Source organism: Neofelis nebulosa, chromosome 12 (assembly GCF_028018385.1).
Source record: "Neofelis nebulosa isolate mNeoNeb1 chromosome 12, mNeoNeb1.pri, whole genome shotgun sequence".
Classification (NCBI taxonomy): Eukaryota; Metazoa; Chordata; class Mammalia; order Carnivora; family Felidae; genus Neofelis; species Neofelis nebulosa.
In genome coordinates, this window is record NC_080793.1 from 56,386,387 (window position 1) to 56,409,603 (window position 23,217).

Here is a 23,217-nt window from a genome sequence, read left to right on the forward strand (position 1 = left end):
AATGGGGGGAGGGGCAGAGAGAGAGGGAAAGAAAGAATCCCAAGCAGGCTCTTTGCTGTCAGCACAGAGCCCAGTGCAGGCTCAAACTCATGAACCGTGAGATCATGACCTTAGCCAAAATCAAGAGTTGGACATTTAACAGACTGAGCCACCCAGGCAGGCCCAGAGCACCTTCTTAAAGAACTCTTTTTTAGCTAGAACACTATTTAAAGTTCCCAATTTCAGATTATCACAGGGCAGTTTATTTTATGGATAATTCACTATTAAATACCTTTGACCCAAGGCTAAAAAGTAAGGAAACATTTATAATTATTTCTAGAAAGGACTGATTATGGCTTGTACCAAAATGTTGTTAAATTGTATTGAGGGAGTTAAAGCATCCCTTTCAAATTGAAAAGAAAGTATGTTTCTGTGTGTGGTAAAATACTATATGCGTTTTAGCACTAGTTTGTTGAAGGCTCTTATGTACAGGGGCTTTTCTAGTAAGTAAGAAAGCCTTAGGCCTCTGGGATCCTGGAGATTCTAAAACCTGTCTCTGCCAAGTGTCTAAAAATGTATTTAGACTAGACGAGTAGAGACCTGCACACTATTCCATTCTAAGTATAGAGTTCTTTGGACTTGAGCAAAGATCTGTAACGTCCTGGTAAACATCCACAGATGGAATATTTAGTGGATGTGAACACTAACTTTTATTCTACAAAAATGAAAGCCATTTTTAATACGCACTGAAAGACGTAATACATTATCTAAGTATCAACCTGAGGGAGGTTTTCAATTAAATGAATGTACTTCTTTTAAAGGTGATAATGTCCTATGCAGAGATCGAATAATTAATTTTCTTTTCCAGAATTGTGCCTACTCCGATTTTGCTATTTTGTTGCATATACCATATTGTGGTAATTGGAAATGATAAAATGATAACAGTATCCTATAGTTTTAACCTGGCAGGATTAGCATTTGGCCTTTCGAACTATTCTCCTTCCTATTCAGTGCATAAGCTGACCTGATCATCACCCAGGCATTCCATGGTCAAAAAAAAGTTACAAAATAACTTTCATTTTCAAGCTATTTATATAAGAATTACTAACAAGCACAATTTCTTGGCTTCCAGCTCCTGTCACATCTACTACAAAGATTCTTTTGCAAAACTAATCTTGTCATAACCCGATTTTTCCGAACATCAGACTTTTGTTTTTAACTTCAAGCATCTGTATACAGAGAGAAACAAAGCATCGCCCACCCATTTCCCAAACTAATCTATAATGAATCGGAAGCAAATGTGTACGGTGATTTTCCTGATGAAGACAGTGCTGCGGGACAGATCCCTCATATGATTTCTTTAATGATGTTGATTTCCTAATTTAAGGGAACAGCTGATAGTGTAAGGAAAGCAGAAGCAGAGCTTTCATTTCAACTGATTATTATTTCAGTTGATTATTGGAGACAGAAATCTGTGTCCAAAAAAAGGGACCACAAGTCTCCTGGACAAATTAAGAGTTCTGGAGCCTCACAAGTAGTCACCATTATTTTTGATTCTGAAACAGAGTTTCCAGGAGCCTCACCCAGGATCCTCAAAACTCCAGATCCACAAATTGTTCTGTTGTTCTATAGCTTCTTGAAATGTTAAGCTGAGGCCTTCCATTGCAGGTGGATGGAATGGACCTCAGAGATGCAAGCCATGAACAAGCTGTGGAAGCCATTCGGAAAGCAGGCAACCCCGTAGTCTTTATGGTACAGAGCATTATAAACAGACCAAGGGTAAGCAAACAAAAAGGGCAAGGTAGGCAAACCCAAACAGTGTTCAACTTGGAAGCTAATGTAACAAGGGCCAAGTTGTCTCTAAGAGCAGATAGCCAGTGTTGAAATCTCAGGAGACTTGTTAAAATTTATATTGTTTTGTTTTTGTTTTTGTTTTTTTTTACTGAGTTATCCTGGAAATCCCTTCTGCCATGTTTAATAAACACTGGAAGCCCATTGAAGACACAGAGAAGTAGGATTCATTGATGGCCATCGGTGTCTAGATGGATAATTGTTAGTATTCACCATAGTCACAAAATATATAAGTTGTTAAGAGGAACGTGATACAATCATTTAACTTAATAGTGTGTGACCTCTGGTGGAGTCCCTGAGAAGCCCGAGAAATTACATTTTCTTTCTACACTTACTTTCTAGACAGAATTTCTAGCTGATGCAATCCCGTGATCACCTGTGAATCATCTTGAGTGTATTTGTCTGTCCCACTGAACATTCTACGCAGTGGAAATGTGTAAGCAGTGTGTTTATACACTAGTGATTTCATAACTGAAGCTTCCCGGCCACAGTCACTGTAAAGGTCTTCATCCCTGGCAGACAAAAACCTACTGACCCATTTTACCATCAGTCCTGACAGGTAAAATGGCTTGAAAAAATATTCGAGAAAGTAGGATGAATGAATTTCATGAATGTTGTTGATGGAGAAGAGACGAAGCAAGGCTTTGTGGATTTGATATGCCCTAACGATTCTGAAGAGGAAAACGATGCCAAGAGTTTACAACTGTTTTTTTTCTTAGCTATTCCTTCTTTAGGTCTCACTGAAAAAGCTTATTTTCATGTGCAGCAGTTCTTAACCATACCCCTTGGAAAGTTCTTCAGAGCCACACATTCACTGAAAAGTTTGCGTATCATTTCAGGAGCTTCCTAAATGTTCTGAAGTTCACAGAGGTTCTAACTTTTGGATTTTAGTAAAGAGAAAACAAAACACAAAAAGACCCTGTCACACTGGTTGTCTTTCAAATACCTGCTCATTAATTAGCTTTATTTAAAAGAAAAATGTCAACATATGTGAGGGAAGTTAAAAGAACCTTCTAAAACTTAAAATAGGTAATTATTTTATAACTTTAAAATCAAGAATACAAGAAATCAGTCCTCAGATGATGGAAAGAGAGTAGCAGACAGCTCCGTAGATGAGGTCAGCAAAAGTGACTCGTCAGTATTCTGTGCAGTGGAATTCGAAGTGACCAGATTTATCCTGTCGGTCCTTCTGTTGTCAAGACAGGTGTAGCTCTGGTCTGGGTTTACTGTAAGAAATGAATTTAGTCGTTCTTCATGTAAGCAGTTATCTTCACATCTGCAGTTTTTAATCATTCCGTTGTTTATTGTTAGGTAATAATTGCCCATTCAGATGAGAAAATCTGCCAAATGGTAGGGCTGCACCATGCTGCAATTCTCTTCAAATGGTATTCAGTTTGTTTAAATAACTACAAATCTTTCCACATTTGTTTCCATTTGTCGTGTCCAATGTAGATACAGAATGATGATGTTGGCAAATGGCTGTTTAAGTTAAAACCATTTTTTTTTGTACGTGGGTAGGTTTTATTCCTTTGTTTTATTTTTAATTTCCAAGTTGCATATCATGCAGGACAGTACTGTAAACTGCTGAATAGGATTCTTCATATTAGTTTTAAAAACTTAAACTGCAGACATTTCTTTCAATGCTGGTCACAGTTTCTAATGAACTGGGAAGATATTTTCTCATACACCTGGAACATACCGCTATTTTATTCTGAGGTATAATGACTCTTCATTTTATAGCAATTACTCCAGGATAAATCTTTCTTAGAGTGACATGTTTAGTCAAGTTATGTGTGACAGGATTCAGGGTATGCTACCCCAAAATAGAGAATACTGAATATTTTAAGCCAAAGGAATTTAGGAAAAGGCAGGTGTTGGAAGGACTCAGACCTCCCCCTTCTCCCCTGATGCAGGTCGTAAGACCTTCCTCTGAGAGGCGCCCTCCCCATACCTGGAGGAAAGGAACATCCCTGCCTCCAAAGACAGAGGGACACTGGGAAGAATCTGAACGAAGAGACCTTCCTAAGTTTTCCTCAGTTTCCCCACTGTGTTCATACTCTTTTGTCCCATCATATTTTCCATGACTTTCCACTCTTAAGCAAACCTCCTGTAAAAAAACCTCAAGTCTAACTATTGCTTCAGTTCTTCATTATCTAGTGAAGGCTCTGTGTCATTCAGATCATGTGTCATGTGAAAGTTAACATTAAATCAACATAAGTACTTTTCTCTTGTTAATCCCATTTTTTATTACAGAGATCGAGCTGAGAACTTCAGATGAATAGGGGAAAGATATTTTTCCTCCTCTTCATACGCATTCAGCTTTGGGAAATCAGAATCACTTTTGCATTTAAAATGAGGTCTATTTTCAGTGGTTTACTTCCTTGTGGAAATAATCATGTTTCCAGTAATCTAAAGGGAAAAAAAATCACCAATACAGAAGACTCTCTTAATAGAAAATGTTTTCTTTGTAGATACAATAAAACTTCAAAATAATCCTGTACATTGGATGAAAAGATAGTCAATCTCTTTGGCACCTAAACTATTCAAGAATCAGAATTTCCCAGAACTGAGAATGATGATAATAATCCTCATGATAATTAATAATATATTCTGTACTTATTATTACTGACAGTTCCATCAGTTGGACCACATGGTCATACCAAAGGGTGGACAGACCCTATTAATATGGACTAGAGAATGGTTTTGTCTTTCCTATGCTTTGTCTTAGTTAATAACATTTTCGTTTTTATCAGCCCTTCGAACTATAAGTAGAAGTTTCATCATTGATTTTTTTAATAAAGAATATGGCCTGTTCCTATAAATCTCTTCATAGTAATAGATCTACCACTCCATTTGCTGTACTCATGCTGTACTTTATACTCTGCTATCAGGGCCAAATTCTAATCCTACGTAGGAGCTGCAAATTAAAAAAAACAACAACAAAACAAAACAAAAAAACAGGAAAGGAGAGCTCTCATTAAATATTCCATTTCTTACCATTATTTTTTTTTTATTATTCTATAGAATTATAAAGGAACTTTAAAACCCAAAAATTCCATGTATGAGGATCAGAAATAATTTCCACCTTCCATAGCATGGAATTATTTTGCCTAGAATATGATTTTAATCTCTGCCTAGTCATTTCTCCCACCCTTAATAAATGGTCGCGTTCCTTGGCATTCATGATCTTTTCTTTTGTAAAGCAGGAGTTGACATTTAAACTGAAAAGCAGAGAGAAAGTTGAGATGAGCAGAAATGTCATTGTGCCCATTTCTTTTTCCCATCTTCCCTCTGTAGGAAAAACATTGCAGGAAGAGCAGATTGAAAGGGTAATGTGGCATAAGCTTTAGTACAGGCGTACTGAGGATAGAGCCTTTCCAGAGTATTCTCCCGTACAGGGTGGCGTCACATGACAACCTCTCCCTACTCTTGATGCTTGCCAGTAGGGCTTTTTTATAGACAGAAGTAACACAAACATTTAATTGGAGCCAAAATGAATTTTAAATGTCTGCAATTTCCCCTGAAAGATACAGTCAATAAAAGAAGAAGATAGCGGGTATGAAAAGAAGGAGAAGAATTTATTGTGCTAAGGAAATTACTTTCATTTTTTTTTAAACTATGAAAATGCTAAATTCTATCTGGCAGTCATCCTGCCTTTAATACACATATTCAACTCCAGTAGTCCTAGCTCAGGGAGTATCTCAAGCAAGCCACAAAATCTGTGAGAAACACTCTAAGGCAGGACTTCAGTATATGCATAGCCTCATAAATTCCCTCTCATATGGGAACTTTTATAGGAAACTTTTAAAAATCAATGTTTCTACCTCCACAAAAAAAAAAAAAGGCAGAAATAAAGAACACCACTGTAGGGTGGTTCATTTATTTAAAATTGTTGATTTCCCTTTTTAAAGGGAAAAATCCTATTGACCTGATGTAACCTTAATATCCAATCTAAGTTTGAAAATTTTCCTTCCTGGGAAACAAGATAAAAGAATCATGAAGGTTACCAGTGAACTAGCAGACAAATGTTTAATTTGCATTCTGCAGCAGATAGACTGTTTCTTTTTTGTTTTACAATAGAAGCATACTTTGCTTTTAAATGTAAACAAAACACATTTATGGTTTTCGTCTTGAAACCTGTTTACTGATATGCATGGGACATACATGAATATATAGATTGGGCAACGTGTATGTGCATCTGTCTGTGACAGTGAAAATAAAAGAAATGTGGTATCAGCTTCACCAACTCATATCCTACGTAGTTCGTGGCCAGATTTAGGTCGAGGTGTAGATCCAGATCGCTAGAGGTTAACCTTTAGTTCTAGACTGTTTAATACGATGTTGCTCTTAATGACTAGATCTGACTGGATCTAGTAATTTCACACTGTTATTTAAATCAGTACTTTGTTCTTAAAACTTGAGTTGTTTTAAATATATTTCTTTTGCGCTCAGCGCCTCTTATGTTTCCTTTTAGAAATCCCCTTTGTCTTCCTTGCCGCACAACCTTTACCCTAAGTACAACTTCAGCAGCACTAACCCATTTGCTGATTCTCTTCAGTTCAACGCTGACAAGGTTGGATAATGCCATTGTCTTGCCATTCGTTGCCTTTTGCAAATGTTTCGTTCTTTGTTGTGCCTTTGTCCTAGTTCACTGTTTACTAAATTGGGGCAGGGAAAAAAAAAAAAAAAGCAAAACTGTGTGTTTGGAGTGGGCATGCAGATCCTTTCATAAGCACATTTTTTTTTGCCAGAGCATATTCATTTTTATAGCTGAAATTAGATGGCCCTTCTGAACAGTAAGGGAGAATCGTGAGTCCAGTGCCTTTCCTATATTTTGGTGTGAGTTAAATTTTCTGATATTTAAATTTTTGTTAGTTGCCAAATGTATGAAGTACTTTCACACATAATTTATTTAAAGCCTTGTATTGATTTAAATCCTTCTCAGACTTCTACAAGGTGGTCCTAAAAAAGCCCTTCTGTAAGTTAATCACTCCACAAATAATTGTGTGTATGCAGGAGTATGTTGAATATTCATAAAGTGTGTCCATATAAATGCCTGAATGAGGAAACATGCCCCTGTTTCAATGCTTGTAAACCTATACTTGGATAGTCTCATATTCTGATGAAATTATAAACCCAGAATTGAAACAAAACCTTACTTACAAGAATCTCTATATGATAATTTGATCATGATAAGGAAGAAAGCTCTCAACAGTTTCAGGAAGCATTTTATGAATATTCATTGGGTTTTCATGTTATTGTAATATGGATAACCAAAGATGTTATATCTGAAGGAATATGTTTTCTGTTACTATAGGAATTACAGAATTCAAGTAGAGTTATCTTCCGTTGTTCCCCAACTAACCCTTTTGCTCCCACACCATTTAAGGTTTGTCTCAGTGTGAAATTTTCATGAGTAAGTAGGTGTGTTACCGTGTGCTATGTGTGTGTTACACTTGTGTGCATACATGGCATGGAGTGACCTCAAGTGCACTTTGCGTTTTTTGCCAATGAAGGCTAAACAGTCTCTGTTAAAGAATTGTATTTTCGTTAATAAATCTTAAGTGTCAACCACAAGCTAATTACATGATCTCATTCAGAAGGAGGGTTTTCGGGAGTAGTAAAATAGAACACCTAATCGCTTGCCCCTTTAGTAAATATAAATAACAGGCTTGTATTCCCTTTATGATTAGTCAGTAATGTGAGGACCCACTGTTTTAGTTTACTCACAGTATGAAAATGGTGTGCCTAAGTCAGTTCCTAAACAGTTTTTTAGGCAGATTTTGTTATTTTTAAGTAAAATAACCGCTCAGGAAAGATATGCAGCAAGATCTATAACGTTTGCATCCATAAATTTATTAAAATTATGGGAAGTTTAAATCAGATTTTGTCCCCCTTTTTAAAAACCAAATGGGCTTAACCTATACTTGCTAATATTCTCTCTTGTTATAGAGAAGTTGTTTTTATTTTAACCAGAAAAAAAGTAAATTCCATACTCCCCCCTCCCCCACTCCCTGCCTCCCCTGCCGCCCCTACCTTAGTATGTTAAATGAACCTTGTTTGTTTGTTGGACATTTTTATTTGTACATTGTTGATTTGAGGGTTTTATGGCACAGTATTTGGGAAGATAACAAGGGTTTTGTTTGCAGTGGTAGTTTTTGTCTGGGTGGCCAGCTGTGTGTAAACCAAACATTTGAACACAGTAGATTCTGTCACTTGAAAATCTATTGCCTATAAGTCTCTATCAATGAGCTCTCTGTTACTTTGCCAGAAAAATAGTAATTGATATTTATTAGGTTCATTTTGGGGCAGCTTAGCATCCTAACGTGGTTTCTGAATCAACAAAGAAAGATCACCTTCAGTGCTATATAGTTGTAGTATTAGGTGTATTTTGTGGTATTCTGGTTCTTGACACGAGTTAACAGTTTCTAACTATTTATGCATGCTTATCATCTGATGTGTTCTATAGGAAGTTTTTTTTTTCATCAAAATCTTTTTCCAGATCCACACATATAAAATGAGGTATATCAGAGGGATTTTTGTATGAAAAAAAGGTAAAATAAGAATAGGAAAAATGTTGATTCAAGGCATCAGGGACAGCTTCATACCATGGTTAGAACTTTAAGTGGGTATCTCTGAGTGTTGGATTAGGTACTAACTATGGAAGTTGGAGGAGACAGCATGGCATAATGGAAATTGCATTGGATTAAGAACTAAAAGAAATCTAGTACCGGTGTGATTTTGAACAACATCATCTCATGGCCTCAGGTCTTTCATCTGCAAAATGAATAAAATGGGCTCAGTGACTTATGGGCCTTTCCAACTCTAATATTCTATTTGATAATCTGCAATCTAAGAGCTTGATACCAAGCCCTTTTTTTGAAGTAGGACCGATAGCCCCAAGTGACAGCAACTATGCCGTACTCTGGGTTTGTATGAAGTGGTCTCTTGTGTTTTCTCACTTACCTTGTGAACTCCCTTGGCAAGGGAATGATGGGGCCGCCCCTTAAAACCTGCTCCTCAGATCTGAGTCTGTGTGCTCTGTGCTAACAAACCAGCTCCCCTGGTAGATGAGCCTGCATGTGTAATGCTCATTTTCATGGGTTTGTTAAGAGAGTCATTTGGGGAGAGGATTCAGGTAGCGATGAAGAATTCTTTATATATAGTCTGACTGCCAGCCTTTGAACGCCTTTCATTGTTTGATTAACTTATTTGTTCATTTTTTTTTCCAATTTCTTGGAAGACTTTTCTAGACACACAAAATCTTGCCTAGACCCCTGCATATTTATGAAAACTTTTGAATGAGAATTTTTTTCCAAAAGGGAAAGTTTGCACAGTTTTTTTCTATCTTGTCATTTAAGCCTTCAAATTGAAAAAAATCATTGGCCTAAAATACCAAATAATAGTTTAATGAATTATACTTTTTTATTATATATTATGCTATTTTTTACTATATTTAAACTTTACCTGAATCCTGTCTGCCATTGTATATACATTTTTTGATTATATATGTGTTAGATATTTTAAAGCCAGTTTTTGACATTATACTTTTATTTCTTTTACTTAAGTTGGTCTTCCTTAGACTGCACATACCCACTGTATTCTTCTTGTTCCCGCAGGCACCCAGTCAGTCAGAATCAGAGCCGGAAAAGGCTCCATTGTGCAATGTGCCTCCACCCCCTTCTTCAGCGTCTAAAGAAATGAGCAGCGATCATACACAGTCATCCACAAGCAAAGTCTCAGAAGATGTGGACAAAGAGGATGAGTTTGGTTACAGCTGGAGTAAGTTGTCTTTTGTGATGCATTCAGTTATAATAGCGACATTAAAGTAGCTCTGGGTTTCTCAAGGCTTATGCCCTGGGTGGATAAGTATGTTTCAGCTTTAGTTATATATACTGCAATTTTGTTTGGAAAAAATACTGTTTGTTTTGCCTGGATACAGCCCACATTCTCAAAGCATGAAATCATATTCTTCCTTGCCTCTAACCGAACGTTCCTGCTAAGCCCATTTTGCCATTTGTGTGAGCATTAAAGAGGGCAGGGCACTCTCTCAGAACCTAGTACAGGATCCGCCACCTTGTGGTCTTGAACAAGTCATTGCCCCTCTCCAGACCTCACATTCCTCATTGTAAAGTCTGGTTGCTGTTCATATTTTGCCTTGAGCTCTGGTATTGTCTTGCCTAGGGTGGTAGCATAGTATGTGTTGAAATAAAAACTTGGGGCCTTTGGCAAGTTGTTTAACTGCCTCTAAGTTTTTGCCCAGTGGCTATATCTCTTTTGAAAATTCAGTCCTCACCTCAGGTTGCTAACATCCAATTTGATAATGTCTGAGGAGTGCAAACCACAATGTCTGATGCACAGGAAGCATTCAAAGGCAGCTGTTCTTAGGATCATTGGGGTGTCTGTTTTTCTAATGAAAGAAGCCTTTTTATAAGGAAATATTAACAATTTAGTGAAAAGTTACTCATGTATCAGTGCTTTAGAAGTTCTGTTTTAAAAAATGTAATTCCTTTAAGAAAGCCATGGTATATGCTTTTAGGAAGCACAGGGTATAAACTTTGTGCCGCTGGATTCTAGAAGGAATCAGGAAATGGCAGTTTATGAAGTTGGCGCAGGTGAGAATCAATATGGAATGCAAGACATCAGCTGTGTAGTAACATTTTCTAAGAGAAGATTTGTAAAGTTTGCAGTTTTCTAAGTCTGTTTTCAATAAAATAAGAGTATATTGCTAATCCGTTGAGGTGGCCAGAATATACTCTGAGGAAAACATGAAAGGGAATGTCATGTCACAAGCTACCCCAATACTTAAGGGCTTAAGGAAACAGTTTATTACTGTGTTGTGGTGTTGTGGTCGACTGGGCTCAGCTGTTCTGGGCCTTAAGGGTAGCTCACTCGCATGGCTAGAAATCTGTGTTGGCTCCTGTCTGGTTGTTCATCTGGGCCTGTGGCCTAGGGCACCTCCGTGTAGCCTTGCCCTCTCAGATTCAAGAATAAATTGTACCTCTTGAACATGTGGGATGGGAGAGTTGAATGGTCTCATCTAGTGAGGACATGGGTCCTAAATCGGAGATGGGTACATTGATTTGTCCTGGCCTAATGGCTCTGTGCAATAAGACAGCGCATCCTCTTTAATCTGGGTGTATGTACCAAGCAGCTGCCCAACATGATGTGACACACATAGGCCAGTTTTTCTATGGGAGAGATGTCTCCACTGATCAGTGAAGATAAATCCTTCACTGAGAAGAATGTTCTCTTCTCTGTGAATGATAAACTAGTGCTTTGTTTTAATCGGAGTCTTTTGAGAGTTGGTTAATAATGAATCTCTTGGGCCTGAACACCCAGATGAACTGATTAATTAGACATGATACTGTCTGCACACTACATGCAAAGAAATTCCTCAGAGATTGGGTACTCCAGGAACCCAGTCTTGACGCCTAGGGGACCAGAGTTTTCTTAGCTTTCCTTAACTGCCAAGGATTTACATTTTGGTCCAAGTAATGCTCTTTTGAAGCCAGATGACCCTCCATAGTAAAACATCTGGCTGTGAATTAACCTATAATTTGTTGTTGTTGTTGTTGTTGTTGTTGTTGTTGTTGTTGTTTTGTTGTGCGTAGAAAATATCAGAGAGCGTTATGGAACCCTAACAGGAGAGCTCCATATGATTGAACTGGAGAAAGGTCGTAGTGGTTTGGGTCTAAGTCTTGCTGGAAACAAAGACCGATCCAGAATGAGTGTCTTTATAGTGGGGATCGATCCAAATGGAGCAGCTGGGAAAGATGGTCGACTGCAGATTGCAGACGAGCTTCTGGAGGTAAGTTCTTAATGGAAAATGCTGAATTCATTGCTGAATTGGTGCACTGGAGTCATCAGTTTCCAGAAAATCCACCCGGGCCTCATATGGTGACTGAGAAAACTGTTGCTTGCCTAATAAAATAGATGTGCTGCAGCAAGTTTGGCTCTAAACCAAATCTCTGCTAAGTAGAGTCCGTGTTCCCATTAACTTCCATTAAAAGGTTGTGACTGTGTCGCACCAGAAACAATTTTTGCCCCAAGACAGTAATAAAGATCACACTTCAAAAACATTTTTTTGTGTGCTGCATTTTTATTAGGAGCTTTTGAAAAGCCAAACGACCAATCACTCCTTAGTAATGAGATTGACCCACTGGACGTTCTGGAAGTTGAATTCCTAATGGTAGAAGCGATAGGGGTCGGGTGAGGTGGGGTCAAGGTTAAGGCTAAATAACAAAAACAATAACTCAGCCCTCCAAACCAAATAAATTTCTGGACCAGACTTTATAGTGTTTAGAATCACATGTGCTTGTTTTGTTTGTTCTTGCCTCCTGGAGGCTGGGATCCACGTGTCTTTATATTGCCTTAATACTCTTCCTTGTACTCCTGTGCTTCTCCCTTGGACAGGAAGGCTCAGTCAGCAGGGGCTAAGTGACTAGATGACGGGAAGTTTCCGTTAGGTACTGTTCTGCTTGGGCACGTTCTGCTTCCCAAATCCCTGGCCTGCCGGAATGCTTCTCCCAGCGGCCAATCCCAGGGCCTGATTCTTGAGACTGACTAAGATCTGTGACCACAGGGACTTCCCTTGATGATCTGCGGAGGTCACTAGTGCTTCCAGGAGAGCCCTTGCTTCGACAGAACATGCTGGAACCCCAGTGCCCTCCAGAAAGCTTGCTGTGCTTTTTTTTTTACAGTCCAAGTGGTGCCTCTGTTGTCTATTGGGATCACACTACACACACGTCATCGTAACGTCAGCTTCAAACATGAGCTTTTCTTTACTCTCCTTCAGAGTTAGGTTCATGTTCTTGGAAGAGACATACATATAATATTTTATAGGAAGAAAAAAAATGACCTGTATATTAGCTAGATAAGGTGATAAGAAATGAGCAAAATTAAAATTTCAGGCTCAATTAATGCTATTTGTTTCTCATAGATCAATGGTCAAATTTTATATGGAAGAAGTCATCAGAATGCTTCTTCAATCATTAAATGTGCCCCTTCTAAAGTAAAAATAATTTTTATCAGGTAAGCACTTTCTTTTTCTGGTTTACTAAGTATTTTTGATTAGGCTTTCAATTCAGAGTTCTTTTGAATGAAAATAAGACATTTATAAATGTATGAGTGTTATAGTCCAAAGTCTTTGAGGTTGCAGAATTTTCTCTAATAATCCTTCTGAGTCCTCAAGTAAAAGAATGAATATAATATGAATCATTATGCTATGATAGGTCAATACTCTTTCTTTTAGAAATAAAGATGCGGTGAGTCAGATGGCTGTATGTCCTGGAAATACAGTAGAACCTTTGCCTTCTACCTCAGAGAATTCTCAGAATAAGGAGGTATGTATTTTCTGTCTATTTCTCTGGGAAGCTTTGACTGATGTACTATGTATTAATTCAGTGAACAATTACACAGCCCTTATTGGGATGTTGAAGATAAATGACTCATAGTCTTGGCCCCCAAGGAGTTTATAGCCTAGTACAAGAAACACTCCTGTAAATAGGCACACTGCTTACGTGGAGGCCACTAGTGGCGTCTGCATGGGGAATAACGAAAGTAGAAAAAGTTGTCAAGTCTCCTTCTGGAGAGAGACAATGACTCCCTAGGGGAAGTGACACATGAAGTGTATGTCGGAAGTAGAAGATGTGGGGGGGCAAAAACCTTCCAAACTGAGGGCATGCACTGAGGAATGGCGTGTGGACTCTGGCTGATGCAAGGAATGTAAATCACAGGGCATCACTGAATAGTGGGAGCGGGGGAGTGGGTTCCTGGTGGGGAAAGGGTCACTGAGAGAGAGGAGGTAGAGTCAGACCATGGGACTCATGATGGAAACTTTGTCTTTGAGGCCTTGAGGACCTCAGTAAGAATTGTATTTTGAAATACTTCTTTGGAAATGGCACAGAGAAAAATCAGAGGTTGCAGGGAAGAGATGATAAACTTAAGAGGAGGAGGAGGGGGAAAGGGACGGGGAGGAAGAAGAAGAAGAAAAGAAAGAAATGGTTATGTCAGAAGTTTCAGAAGTTTAGGATCCACCTTAGTGTCACCTTATCCCTGACTAAATGTACTCAGTGAGGAACAGTGAGTGGTTGACGATCTGTTTGTCCAACAAGCGTTTGCTGAGTATCTGCCTTGTGTCTGGTGCTGCTTTGGGGGCTGGAAATGGGCTGGTGAAGGAAACAGACAAGATGTAGCAAGGTTTGGGTTGGCTCACTTGGTGACTTGGTGGATGGCTGACTTTTACCAAAAACAATACTAAAAAGCAGATAGCTGTAAAAATGGAAAACATTCTATTTGAGGCTGCTTGAGAACGAAGTGCCTGTTGAAGAGCCCGGGAGAAGTGTACATCGGGACACTGGGTCTAGAGTTTAGAGAGGAATTCCCTTAGATGCAGATTTGTCATTTGTTAGCCACAGGAGCTGAGGCTCTTATGTACAGAAAACACTTAGAAAGAAGAAGAAGGGGGGCGCCTGGGTGGCGCAGTCGGTTAGGCGTCCGACTTCAGCCAGGTCACGATCTCACGATCCGTGAGTTCGAGCCCCGCGTCAGGCTCTGGGCTGATGGCTCGGAGCCTGGAGCCTGCTTCCGGTTCTGTGTCTCCCTCTCTCTCTGCCCCTCCCCCGTTCATGCTCTGTCTCTCTCTGTCCCAAAAATAAATAAAAAACGTTGAAAAAAAAAATTAAAAAAAAAAAAAAAAAAAAAAAAAAAAAAGAAAGAAGAAGAAGGCCAAGGTCAGAATTATTTAATAGCAATAAGGAGGAAGCCTAACAAAGAGTGCTCAGAGGTAATGAGGAAGGACCAGCGGGCATGTTGCATAGCAGCCGAAGGGTACCTTCTCCAGCCTTGAGTGTGGCAAAGAGGTCAAATGAGGAGATGACTAAAGAGAGTCCATTGGACCTGGTAGCCAGGTGATTACTGGTGTTTTTTGAGAGAGCAAATGGTGGCTAAAAAATTAGGAAAGAGAAGGCAGTAGCTAGACGGTGAGTCTAGAATTTGGAGTTTTTGGTGGGAGTTCTGATGTGGTAAAGCTTCCGATACTTGTTTAGGATGAATGAAAGGAGGCATAGAGAACGAAGAGCATAAAATGAGAGAAGCCATGATGATCATGGTGGAAGAAGGTGCAGATACGGAAACACTGTCCTGTAAAGGAGCGTACAAACACTGGGCTCGTCGGTACGCGATGCAGGCCGCTCGTTCTGGTGAACTGGCAGTCGTTCACAGTGGTGCACCAGCGAGTGATTTCTCAAGATTAGAAAGGAGAAAATTTTATTTTCGTATGAATGGGACTGCATATATCCCTTAGGAAAATGGAATGTTTTAGTAATTTTCAAGTAAAACGTTTAATAGCTCCCAAATTCACTTGATGACTAACAGAGTGAAAAGGAGTGAATGGCGCCTCTGCTCGTGTTCTGTGTTTAAAAAGCGCGTTTCGCCACTTGGTAGCTGGGTTGCTGTTAGATTTCACTGAGAGGAAATGTAGGCAGTCTTGAGAGCTGCTTTGTGTCTAAAACAATTTGTGGTCTAAAACAATTGCTGTCTAATCACGCCTTCTTAGTATTTTGAAGAGAGTCTAATGTTCATAAACGTCATGAAATGTTAGAATAATAACGAATTCGAATACATGAAACAATTTTGATGAAGTGGCCCTTATTAAGCAAAAATACATAACACTCGGTTGTCTATTTTGCTGTTCTTTCCCTGTGTCAGGCCGAACCAAGTGTGACTACTTCTGAGGCACCTGTGGACCTCTGTTCATTCACAAACGTGCAGCATCTGGAGCTTCCCAAGGTAAGTCTGCTTTGCATTGGAATGAAAAGGTGTGAGCACCTTCACACCAGTGGTCTAATTTACTGGCCCTCAGAAGTGTGCTGTCTAGACCAGCAGCATCAGCATCACCTGGGATCTTGTTAGAAATGTGGCCGCTTGGGCCGGCCCACACCTATGGAATGAGAAACCCTGGGGGTGGGCCGAGGTTTGGATTTTTATAAGCCTTCTTGGCGATTCCGGCGCACACGGAAGTTTGAGAATTACCGTGTTAATTGATACTTTAGCAGGGACTAAGCTTTTCCTGCCTTTAGGATTATCTCCCAGCATGACGGTTGGCAGTCTCTGCTCTGATACATTCACCAAAGACCCGCTGTGGAGGAAATAAAAAGAATAAAGAAACAAGTTATAGTCTTTGTGCTTCATAAAACCGAAAGCTCCAATTACTAGAAGTTTCACTGATAAACACCAGCGAAGTATTTACTTTTGAAAAGATCTGAACCTTCGGTTCAAATGACCACTTCAAAGAAGTGGTTTCCTGAACAGAAACCTAGAAATGCTTTCAGGTGCTGCGGGCTCATGCTGGAATACAGGCAGGCAGTAGGTGAAGGAGAGCACAGAGCCCTGGGGTGTTCAGGGAGAAGGGGAAGGCGGCAGGGCGGTGGGATATTCGCCATGGGCGGAAAGAAGAGAGGTGGTCCATACGCCAGTCTTCAGCGATGAGGCAATGCAGTGTGATGCCTACCGCTTGGGCTCCAGAGTCTGTCTGTCCACCTTCGATCCTTACTTCGTCAGGTACACACCTGACACATTACGCGATCTTCCTTTGCCTCCGTTTTCTCACCAGTAAATTGGAGACAATAATATCACCTTTGCCCTAGTTTTAGAGGTTAAATAAGTTGTATGTAAGGAGTTGGCATAATGCCTGGCACACGGCCAGTCTTTGTTAAGTATTTGCGAGGGGTAGGGTGGAGGAAGACTGTGGCTCTTGATTTTGTTTCTTTTTTCCAATAAATAACCATGAGCAAAATGGATTGCCCTGGTCCTGTCATTTACAGTACACGTAGAAGTCATTATTATGCACAATTTGTCTCCTGGTAGAAGGAGAAGTACATCAAGTCATTAAGGTTTTTGCCTCTTCTACTGAGAAGTTCATACACTTCAGGAATCCCTTGCTCTGTTGCCATGTAAGAGAGAGGATACCTTTGTTTCTCTCCTGCTGATTTCAGATTGAGTTTCCTTTTCCTCCTAAATCCTGAAGTGTCAGAATTTATAGTATTTAACAGTGCAGTTACTTCCCTACAATTTGTTAATTATGAAGCATTTAAATGTAGGCTGGATTCATTATACTATGTGCTTTTTTTAAAATACAGGTTTATGCGTATCTTTAGAAAAGCCCAAAATAATATATATTTTTTACAAGTACTTTTCATGGCACTGATTTAATGTATTTACCGAGGGTTTAGTATATCCTAGAATATGAGTACCCAGGAAGTGTTGGGGGAATGACCCAGCTAAACAGATGAATAAGGAACAGAACCCAGTAGCAGCTGAACAGGCAGATTTAGAGCCAAACCTTCCAAGTCGGAGCCCTCTTTTGCCTCTTACAGGCTGGGACCTTGGATAGGGTTCTTAATCTGGCAAACTTCCCCTCTACCAAATGGAGATCATGGTAGTGCTCGCCACATAGAGTTGTACTGGGAATGAAATGTATGCTGTGTGAAGAGTCTAGAACCTTGCACACATACATCAACACTGCCTGTTTTTGTTGTCGTTGTTGTTGTTGTTTTTATTGTTATTAGGAAGGAATAAGCTGGCAGAGAGGGAGATGTCTAACTGCTTGTTGGCACTGTTTTTTTGTGACGCTTTCTCCTCCTGCCTCAGGCTACCTGATTAAGGTGTTCTTTAGATGTTTAATCGTCCTGATCCCCTGTTCAGAATCTTTCAAGGACTTCCATTCCCAGACAGATAAAGTCTCTTGACCTGGCATTCAGCAGTGGAGTGGACAGAGGCCTGCTTTGTCAGAAGCCCTTCTGAGTGATCTCCCACAAATCACTTGGAAGCTTGATATCACTGGTCCCCACTCTCCTCTTCTGTAGATGGGGCTGCTTGTTTCAGGGGTTGCTTCTGAGATTCTTCAAGCTAATGGGCAAGCTGCCCTCATTCTACAGCAGCTTAAGAGCTATTCTGTCTTTAGCCTACTGCTGATTTATTCAGCAGTTGTCTAACATGTACACTTCCCTTTCTGAAATAGTTGCTGTGGGGGAAACCTAAGAACTAGGAAGAATGTCAGATTTTATTGCCCACAGAAAGCTTCTGATTGTATGTCGATTTCAAACACATCTAAAGCTTGGTAACTGAAATGTATTTATTGATGAAAGCCAAAGTGAATAAAGGGGAATATTCAAGGATCTTTTAAGATCAGCTGACAGAAGAAGCAATCAACTATGACTTAAAATGTGGGCTTTTGGAGCCACTTGACTTTTCTGGGCCTCAGTTTCCTTACCTACAGTATAGGGAAATAATAATACCTTTATATTGGAAGTATTTTTGTAAAGATTAAACGAAAGAATTTGTATAAAGCACTTAGCGTGGTGTGTAAATGTGATGTGTCTCCTGATCATATGGGGGCCCCCGCATGTGGGGTGACAATCTGGTGGAAGCCAATGGCACAGGTGGTAAAAGCATTTACTTGTAGTAGAACAAAGAAGATAGAAATTTATTGAACACGCCGCAGGGGAGCAGTAGGCAGGACAGCAAAGGAGAGGCTGTCTGCAACCAGGGAGGGACTGGGGGCCATAGTTAAAGTGAGAAGGTGAGGAGGTAAGGCAACAAATGGAATTTTCCCTGTTTTGGTAACTGTGCCTGGTTATAAGTAGCCTATTGGTTAGTTAGGGCCTGTGGATATTTTGAGGGGGGGGGGGTCACCTGATGAGCCTGCCTGTATTCAGCCAGGGGGTCGCTGTGGGCTCTTTCTACATTCCGTCACCCAAGCCTGTTTGCCTAAAGCGGCCTTTACACTTGGCACAGTTTGAGTTATTATTTGCCAGTTAATATTTTAACCATGAGGTTCTGAATGCTCCACAGAATGTAGCCTTGGAGGAAGCCCTTGCTAAAAATGACATGTTAAGAGACGGCATATGGTATAAGCCTGTCCACTCTGAACCCCATTATTAGTCGACTCTGGGAAGAAAATGCAAGAAAGCAAAGAAGGGAGAATTAACCAATCTTCTAGCATTCATACGTCATCTGCAGTTCTTTATCCTTTATACTCCCAGTATTTTGAAAAATTACGTTTATTTGACAAAAATTAAAGGTAAAGTCACTGTGTTCTGTACTTCTCAGCAACCCTGTGCGATTGGTTTGGCTTTTCCCACTTGTAACAGTTCCCATAACTCAAAATGGTACCTACCGCTAGAACTTAAACTCTAGTCTTACATTTGCCATTCCTTGTTTCAACTTGCAACCAGGGCCCATTCACCTTTCCAAAAGACCTGTGTCTTATGAGTCTTCTACTTCATTCAGACTGACTTGTATCAAGAGCCCATGGAGATTTGTTTTGAGAATTCATCCCTCCTTGCCTCTGCACTTGGGATGCCCTTCTGCTTTCTTTTAGCTTATCTACACCCTGGATAACTCAAGACCTAGTTTAATCTAATGCCTGTTTATTTTGACATACCCCTTCAACATTCTGGCCTATGTAATGCTTACTAGGAATATCTTCATTTATTTGTCATTTAACGAATCATAGCTCAAGAGCATGTCTCTTGCAGTAAACATTCATGTGGATAAGTTTTCTGTACGTCTATATTGCAAACACGTTAAAAAGGGAGAAACTGCCATACTTTTTCTCCCATGACAAGTGGGGGGTTACATAGTATGGGGTACCATAGTTCATGCCAAGTATGTGAGAAGGAGGAATGCACGGATGCTTACGTGCCACGTGTGCACAAAGGAAAGATGTCAAGTGTACTTGAAGAGTACAAGGAGGGGAGAATAGTTTTTGTTACTGTTTCAAAACAGAAATTGTAGTAACAGGTCATTTCTAGTTCTGTTTTGACTTCTTAAACACCTGAGACAGGTTGATTATCTTTTTTTTTCTTTTTAATCCCCCCCTTTTGAAGTGAGAAAATAGAAGTATAAACAAAGTTTATAATGTATATAATCTGAACCCTTAGTGTTGACTGAAATGCCAGTTCAGTTTATCAGACGAAATATTTTTGATTAAAGAAAGATTGATTTTTTAGTACACATTGTCCTAGGAAAGTACCTATACATCAAAGCAGGTGACAACCTTACATGGTTGTCAGAGATAGGTTTCGTGTCCACACAGTTTTATAGGCTAAAAGTCTTCAAATAGCATTGAGAATTTTGGGGGGAATGTTCCAACTTCAAAATAGCTCTCCTGACAATAATAGGAGTTCAGCTTTGTTGCACTTTTAATTCTTGTTCACTCTTTTCTAGCTGTTTAATTATACAACTGTTGCTCCATAAATAATTTGGTCCCTTAATTTGTTTCACCTTCTCTGTATGGTGGTGTTTTAGTAACTGGCTCAGAACAGTGTTTCTCAGCTCTTTTTCTGTTAAGTACTGTATGTACTGTGGCAGAAGTGAGGTGGAGAGCTAAGCAGTTAGCTAAGACATTGCTCTTATGCCCTGTTATCCTTTACCCGTGTTTTATCCTGTTCTTCTGATATCAGTAACGTCTGTATATATGTATACACATGCTTATTTTTATAGGACTCCAGGTGGAATTGGAACATTTCGCATTTGCAGGTGTGCAGCTTATTGTTCCTTTTAAGACTCTGCCTGTTGCCAATAACAAAAACAACCACAAGAAAAACCAACTTCCTCCGACAGGCTTAGTCAAAGAAGGGGATTTATGGGCTCGGGTTACTGGGCAGCGATCCTCAGGGATAGTTGATCCTGTGGCTCCGTCGTGTCGTCAAGAACCAGTTCTTCTCCTCCCTGCACAGCCGTGAAGGGTCAGCGGTATCCCCGGGCTGGTCTTCTCTCAGTTTTACAACGGCTGCCAACCACAGTTGGGGTCATGTGCCGCTTCTTCCACACGCAGGGTGGGGGCAGAGTGGCTGTCCCAAAATGCTGAGCACAAGTCCTGAGACCCGTGCTGTTAAGCCAGTTCAGATCACATGCCTGCTCTTGAGCTATAGGGACTGTGGCCAGGGGACTGGAATTGTACTATGGACTTCACTCATTCACGCTCCATCCTTGGGGTCATTTATCCACTGTTACATAATGAATCACCACAAAATTTAGGAGCTTAAAACAATAGACATTTATTATCTCTGTTTCTGTGGATCAGGAATTGGGGAGCAGTTCAACTGGGTGGTCTGGTGAGACTCTGTTGTACATTTTGCCAACGAACGGCCAGCTAAGGGCTGCAGGCATCTGAAGGCTTGACCGAGGCTACAGGATCCGCATCCGGGCTGGTTTGCTTAAATGACTGTTGGCAGGAGGTTCCCATTGCCTCTCTGAGGTGCTGCTTTCATGTCCTCATGACAGGGAACCGGCTTACCTCAGAGCAGGTCATCTAAGAGAGAGAGTAAGGAGAAGCCCCAGGGCCTCTTGACATAGTTGTGAAATTACACACCATTCTTTCTGTTCCGTATTTTATAATCAGGCAACCAAATCCAGCCCACATTCAGCATCTCCTTCTTGAAGGGAGGAATGATGAAGAGTTTGTATACGTATTTTATTTATCTTTTTTATTTATTTCTTAATTTTTTTAATGTTTATTTGTGAGAGAGAGCCTGCACATGCGTGCATGTGAGTGGGGGAGGAGCAGAGAGAGAGGGAGACACGGAATCTGAGGCAGGCTCCAGGCTCTGAGCTGTCAGCATAGAGCCTGACGCAGGGCTTGAACACACAAACCGTGAGATCAGGACCTCAGCCGAAGTCAGAGGCTTAACCTACTGAGCCACCCAGACACCCCCGTATATATATTTTAAAACCACCACCCAACACGTAGGCAGAGAGGAAGAGAGCCAATGAGAGAGAGAGAGAGAGTGTGTGTGTGCTCCTGTATGTTATTTGAGGCAGCAGGGGGAATGGGGCTGGATATTCTTTAAAACAAATGTATGAGCTTATACAAAAGAGTAAGATGAGAATGGGCATTAAGCAAACAACCTGCAAATGCTCACTGTACTAGTAAAATACTTTCCTGACTGCAGGTAAGTGAATAGGCAATAATAGAATCAAATCCCAGAGTTGAGTACATACAATCATTGTAGATACAGAGTAATACTCAAACAAATATTTCTTTGTGGTAATAGGAAAGACCATTGGTGTAGAAAATCCCAAATAGAATGTTTAACTATATTAGATGCACTTGGCATTGGCATTGGGATTTTATCTTTTTGGTAGCACATTCACCTTCCTACTCATTAATCCTGATTCTTTTACCACTAAATCAGGATTCAGGTCTCAAAATCCTGGCAAGTTGAGAGAATTTATCTGGAGTAAATCCAGTTACAGTCTGTAGAGTAACAAGCAGAAGGAACGTATACTGTATATAGCGCACCAAGTTTCCGATCCCTTTCTTATTACATCCGATCCTCAGAGCAATGTCATGGTTGGGCAGGAACAGCATGGGTTTAAACTGTGTGGGTCCATTTATATGTGGACATTTTTGATAATAAAGGATAGTACTGCCCTTTATTTTCTCTTCCTTATGATTTTCTTAACATTTTCTTCTCTCTACCTTACTTCATTGGAAGACACAGTATACAATGCATATAACATGCAAAATGCGTTACTCAACCATTCATGTTATCAATAATAAGACTTCCATTCTGTGGTAGGCTGTTGGTAGTTCAGCTTTGGAGGAGTCAGCAGTTATGCATGGGTTTGCACCTGTATGGAGGGGGATCAGCACCCCAGCCCCCATGTTGTTCAAGGGTCACCTGCATCATTACTCCTTTCTTCAGATAAGAAAATTGAGGTTCAGACATGTTATGTGGCTTATCCAAACTCCTGCAGGTAGGCAGAAAGTAAATTAGAACTGAGCTCTTCTCACCCCAAAAGTGCAATTTTCTCTGTCTTATGCATGTGACTGATTGTCTGGAAAGAGAGCAGTGGTAGAGAGAGATGCCCAGTGACAGTCTGAAAGTCTACGATGAATAGTCTACCTCAGAAAAGCCACAGTGTTGATAGTCTTTCAAATGGCGGTGTGACCTTATCTGGTGTCATGGTCATAGTCCCAAAGGCCCGATGGCTTCGTTGGCTCTCGTGTGTACATGTCATAGAAATCACGTCAAGATTTCCCTTTCCCTCTTTTGCTTTACATTTGCTTTACATTTTACATTTCTGGGTAGAAACTACAATGAAAAAGGTTGCTAGCTCTAACCAGAATGAAAATATCCAAAACCCTATTTTAATTTTATTAATGTAAACATTAAAGAAATGTAAAAGCCAATACTATTGAACATTTGGTCTTGATAAAAGAAAATGTGGAAAATATAGACAAAACATGGATGGCTCTCTAGGCTTGGCAGGTTTTCAGTGCACGTCTTTGGGCTCAGGGTTGAGAGTGTTTTCACTCTGCACCAAATCAAAACACAAGTGTCTGGGGAAACAACGCTGGGCATTCAGCCCCAGAAA

At 40.1% G+C, this 23,217-nt stretch overlaps 1 protein-coding gene across 12 annotated transcripts in view; it reads left to right on the top strand.

Moving 5' to 3' along the window:
- MPDZ (multiple PDZ domain crumbs cell polarity complex component) overlaps positions 1 to 23,217 on the top strand; it is a 169,630-nt gene that overhangs the window by 127,224 nt on the left and 19,189 nt on the right. For 4 of the 12 annotated variants that reach the window (XM_058695337.1, XM_058695344.1, XM_058695338.1 and 1 more), the window contains 8 exons: positions 1,648 to 1,758; positions 6,305 to 6,403; positions 7,148 to 7,219; positions 9,450 to 9,612; positions 11,445 to 11,641; positions 12,773 to 12,864; positions 13,085 to 13,175; positions 15,541 to 15,621. In XM_058695337.1, the coding sequence (XP_058551320.1) occupies positions 1,648 to 1,758; positions 6,305 to 6,403; positions 7,148 to 7,219; positions 9,450 to 9,612; positions 11,445 to 11,641; positions 12,773 to 12,864; positions 13,085 to 13,175; positions 15,541 to 15,621 (906 nt within the window). The remainder of the gene's footprint in view (positions 1 to 1,647; positions 1,759 to 6,304; positions 6,404 to 7,147; positions 7,220 to 9,449; positions 9,613 to 11,444; positions 11,642 to 12,772; positions 12,865 to 13,084; positions 13,176 to 15,540; positions 15,622 to 23,217) is intronic. The other 8 variants (XM_058695339.1, XM_058695340.1, XM_058695345.1 and 5 more) reach the window with 5 other exon arrangements.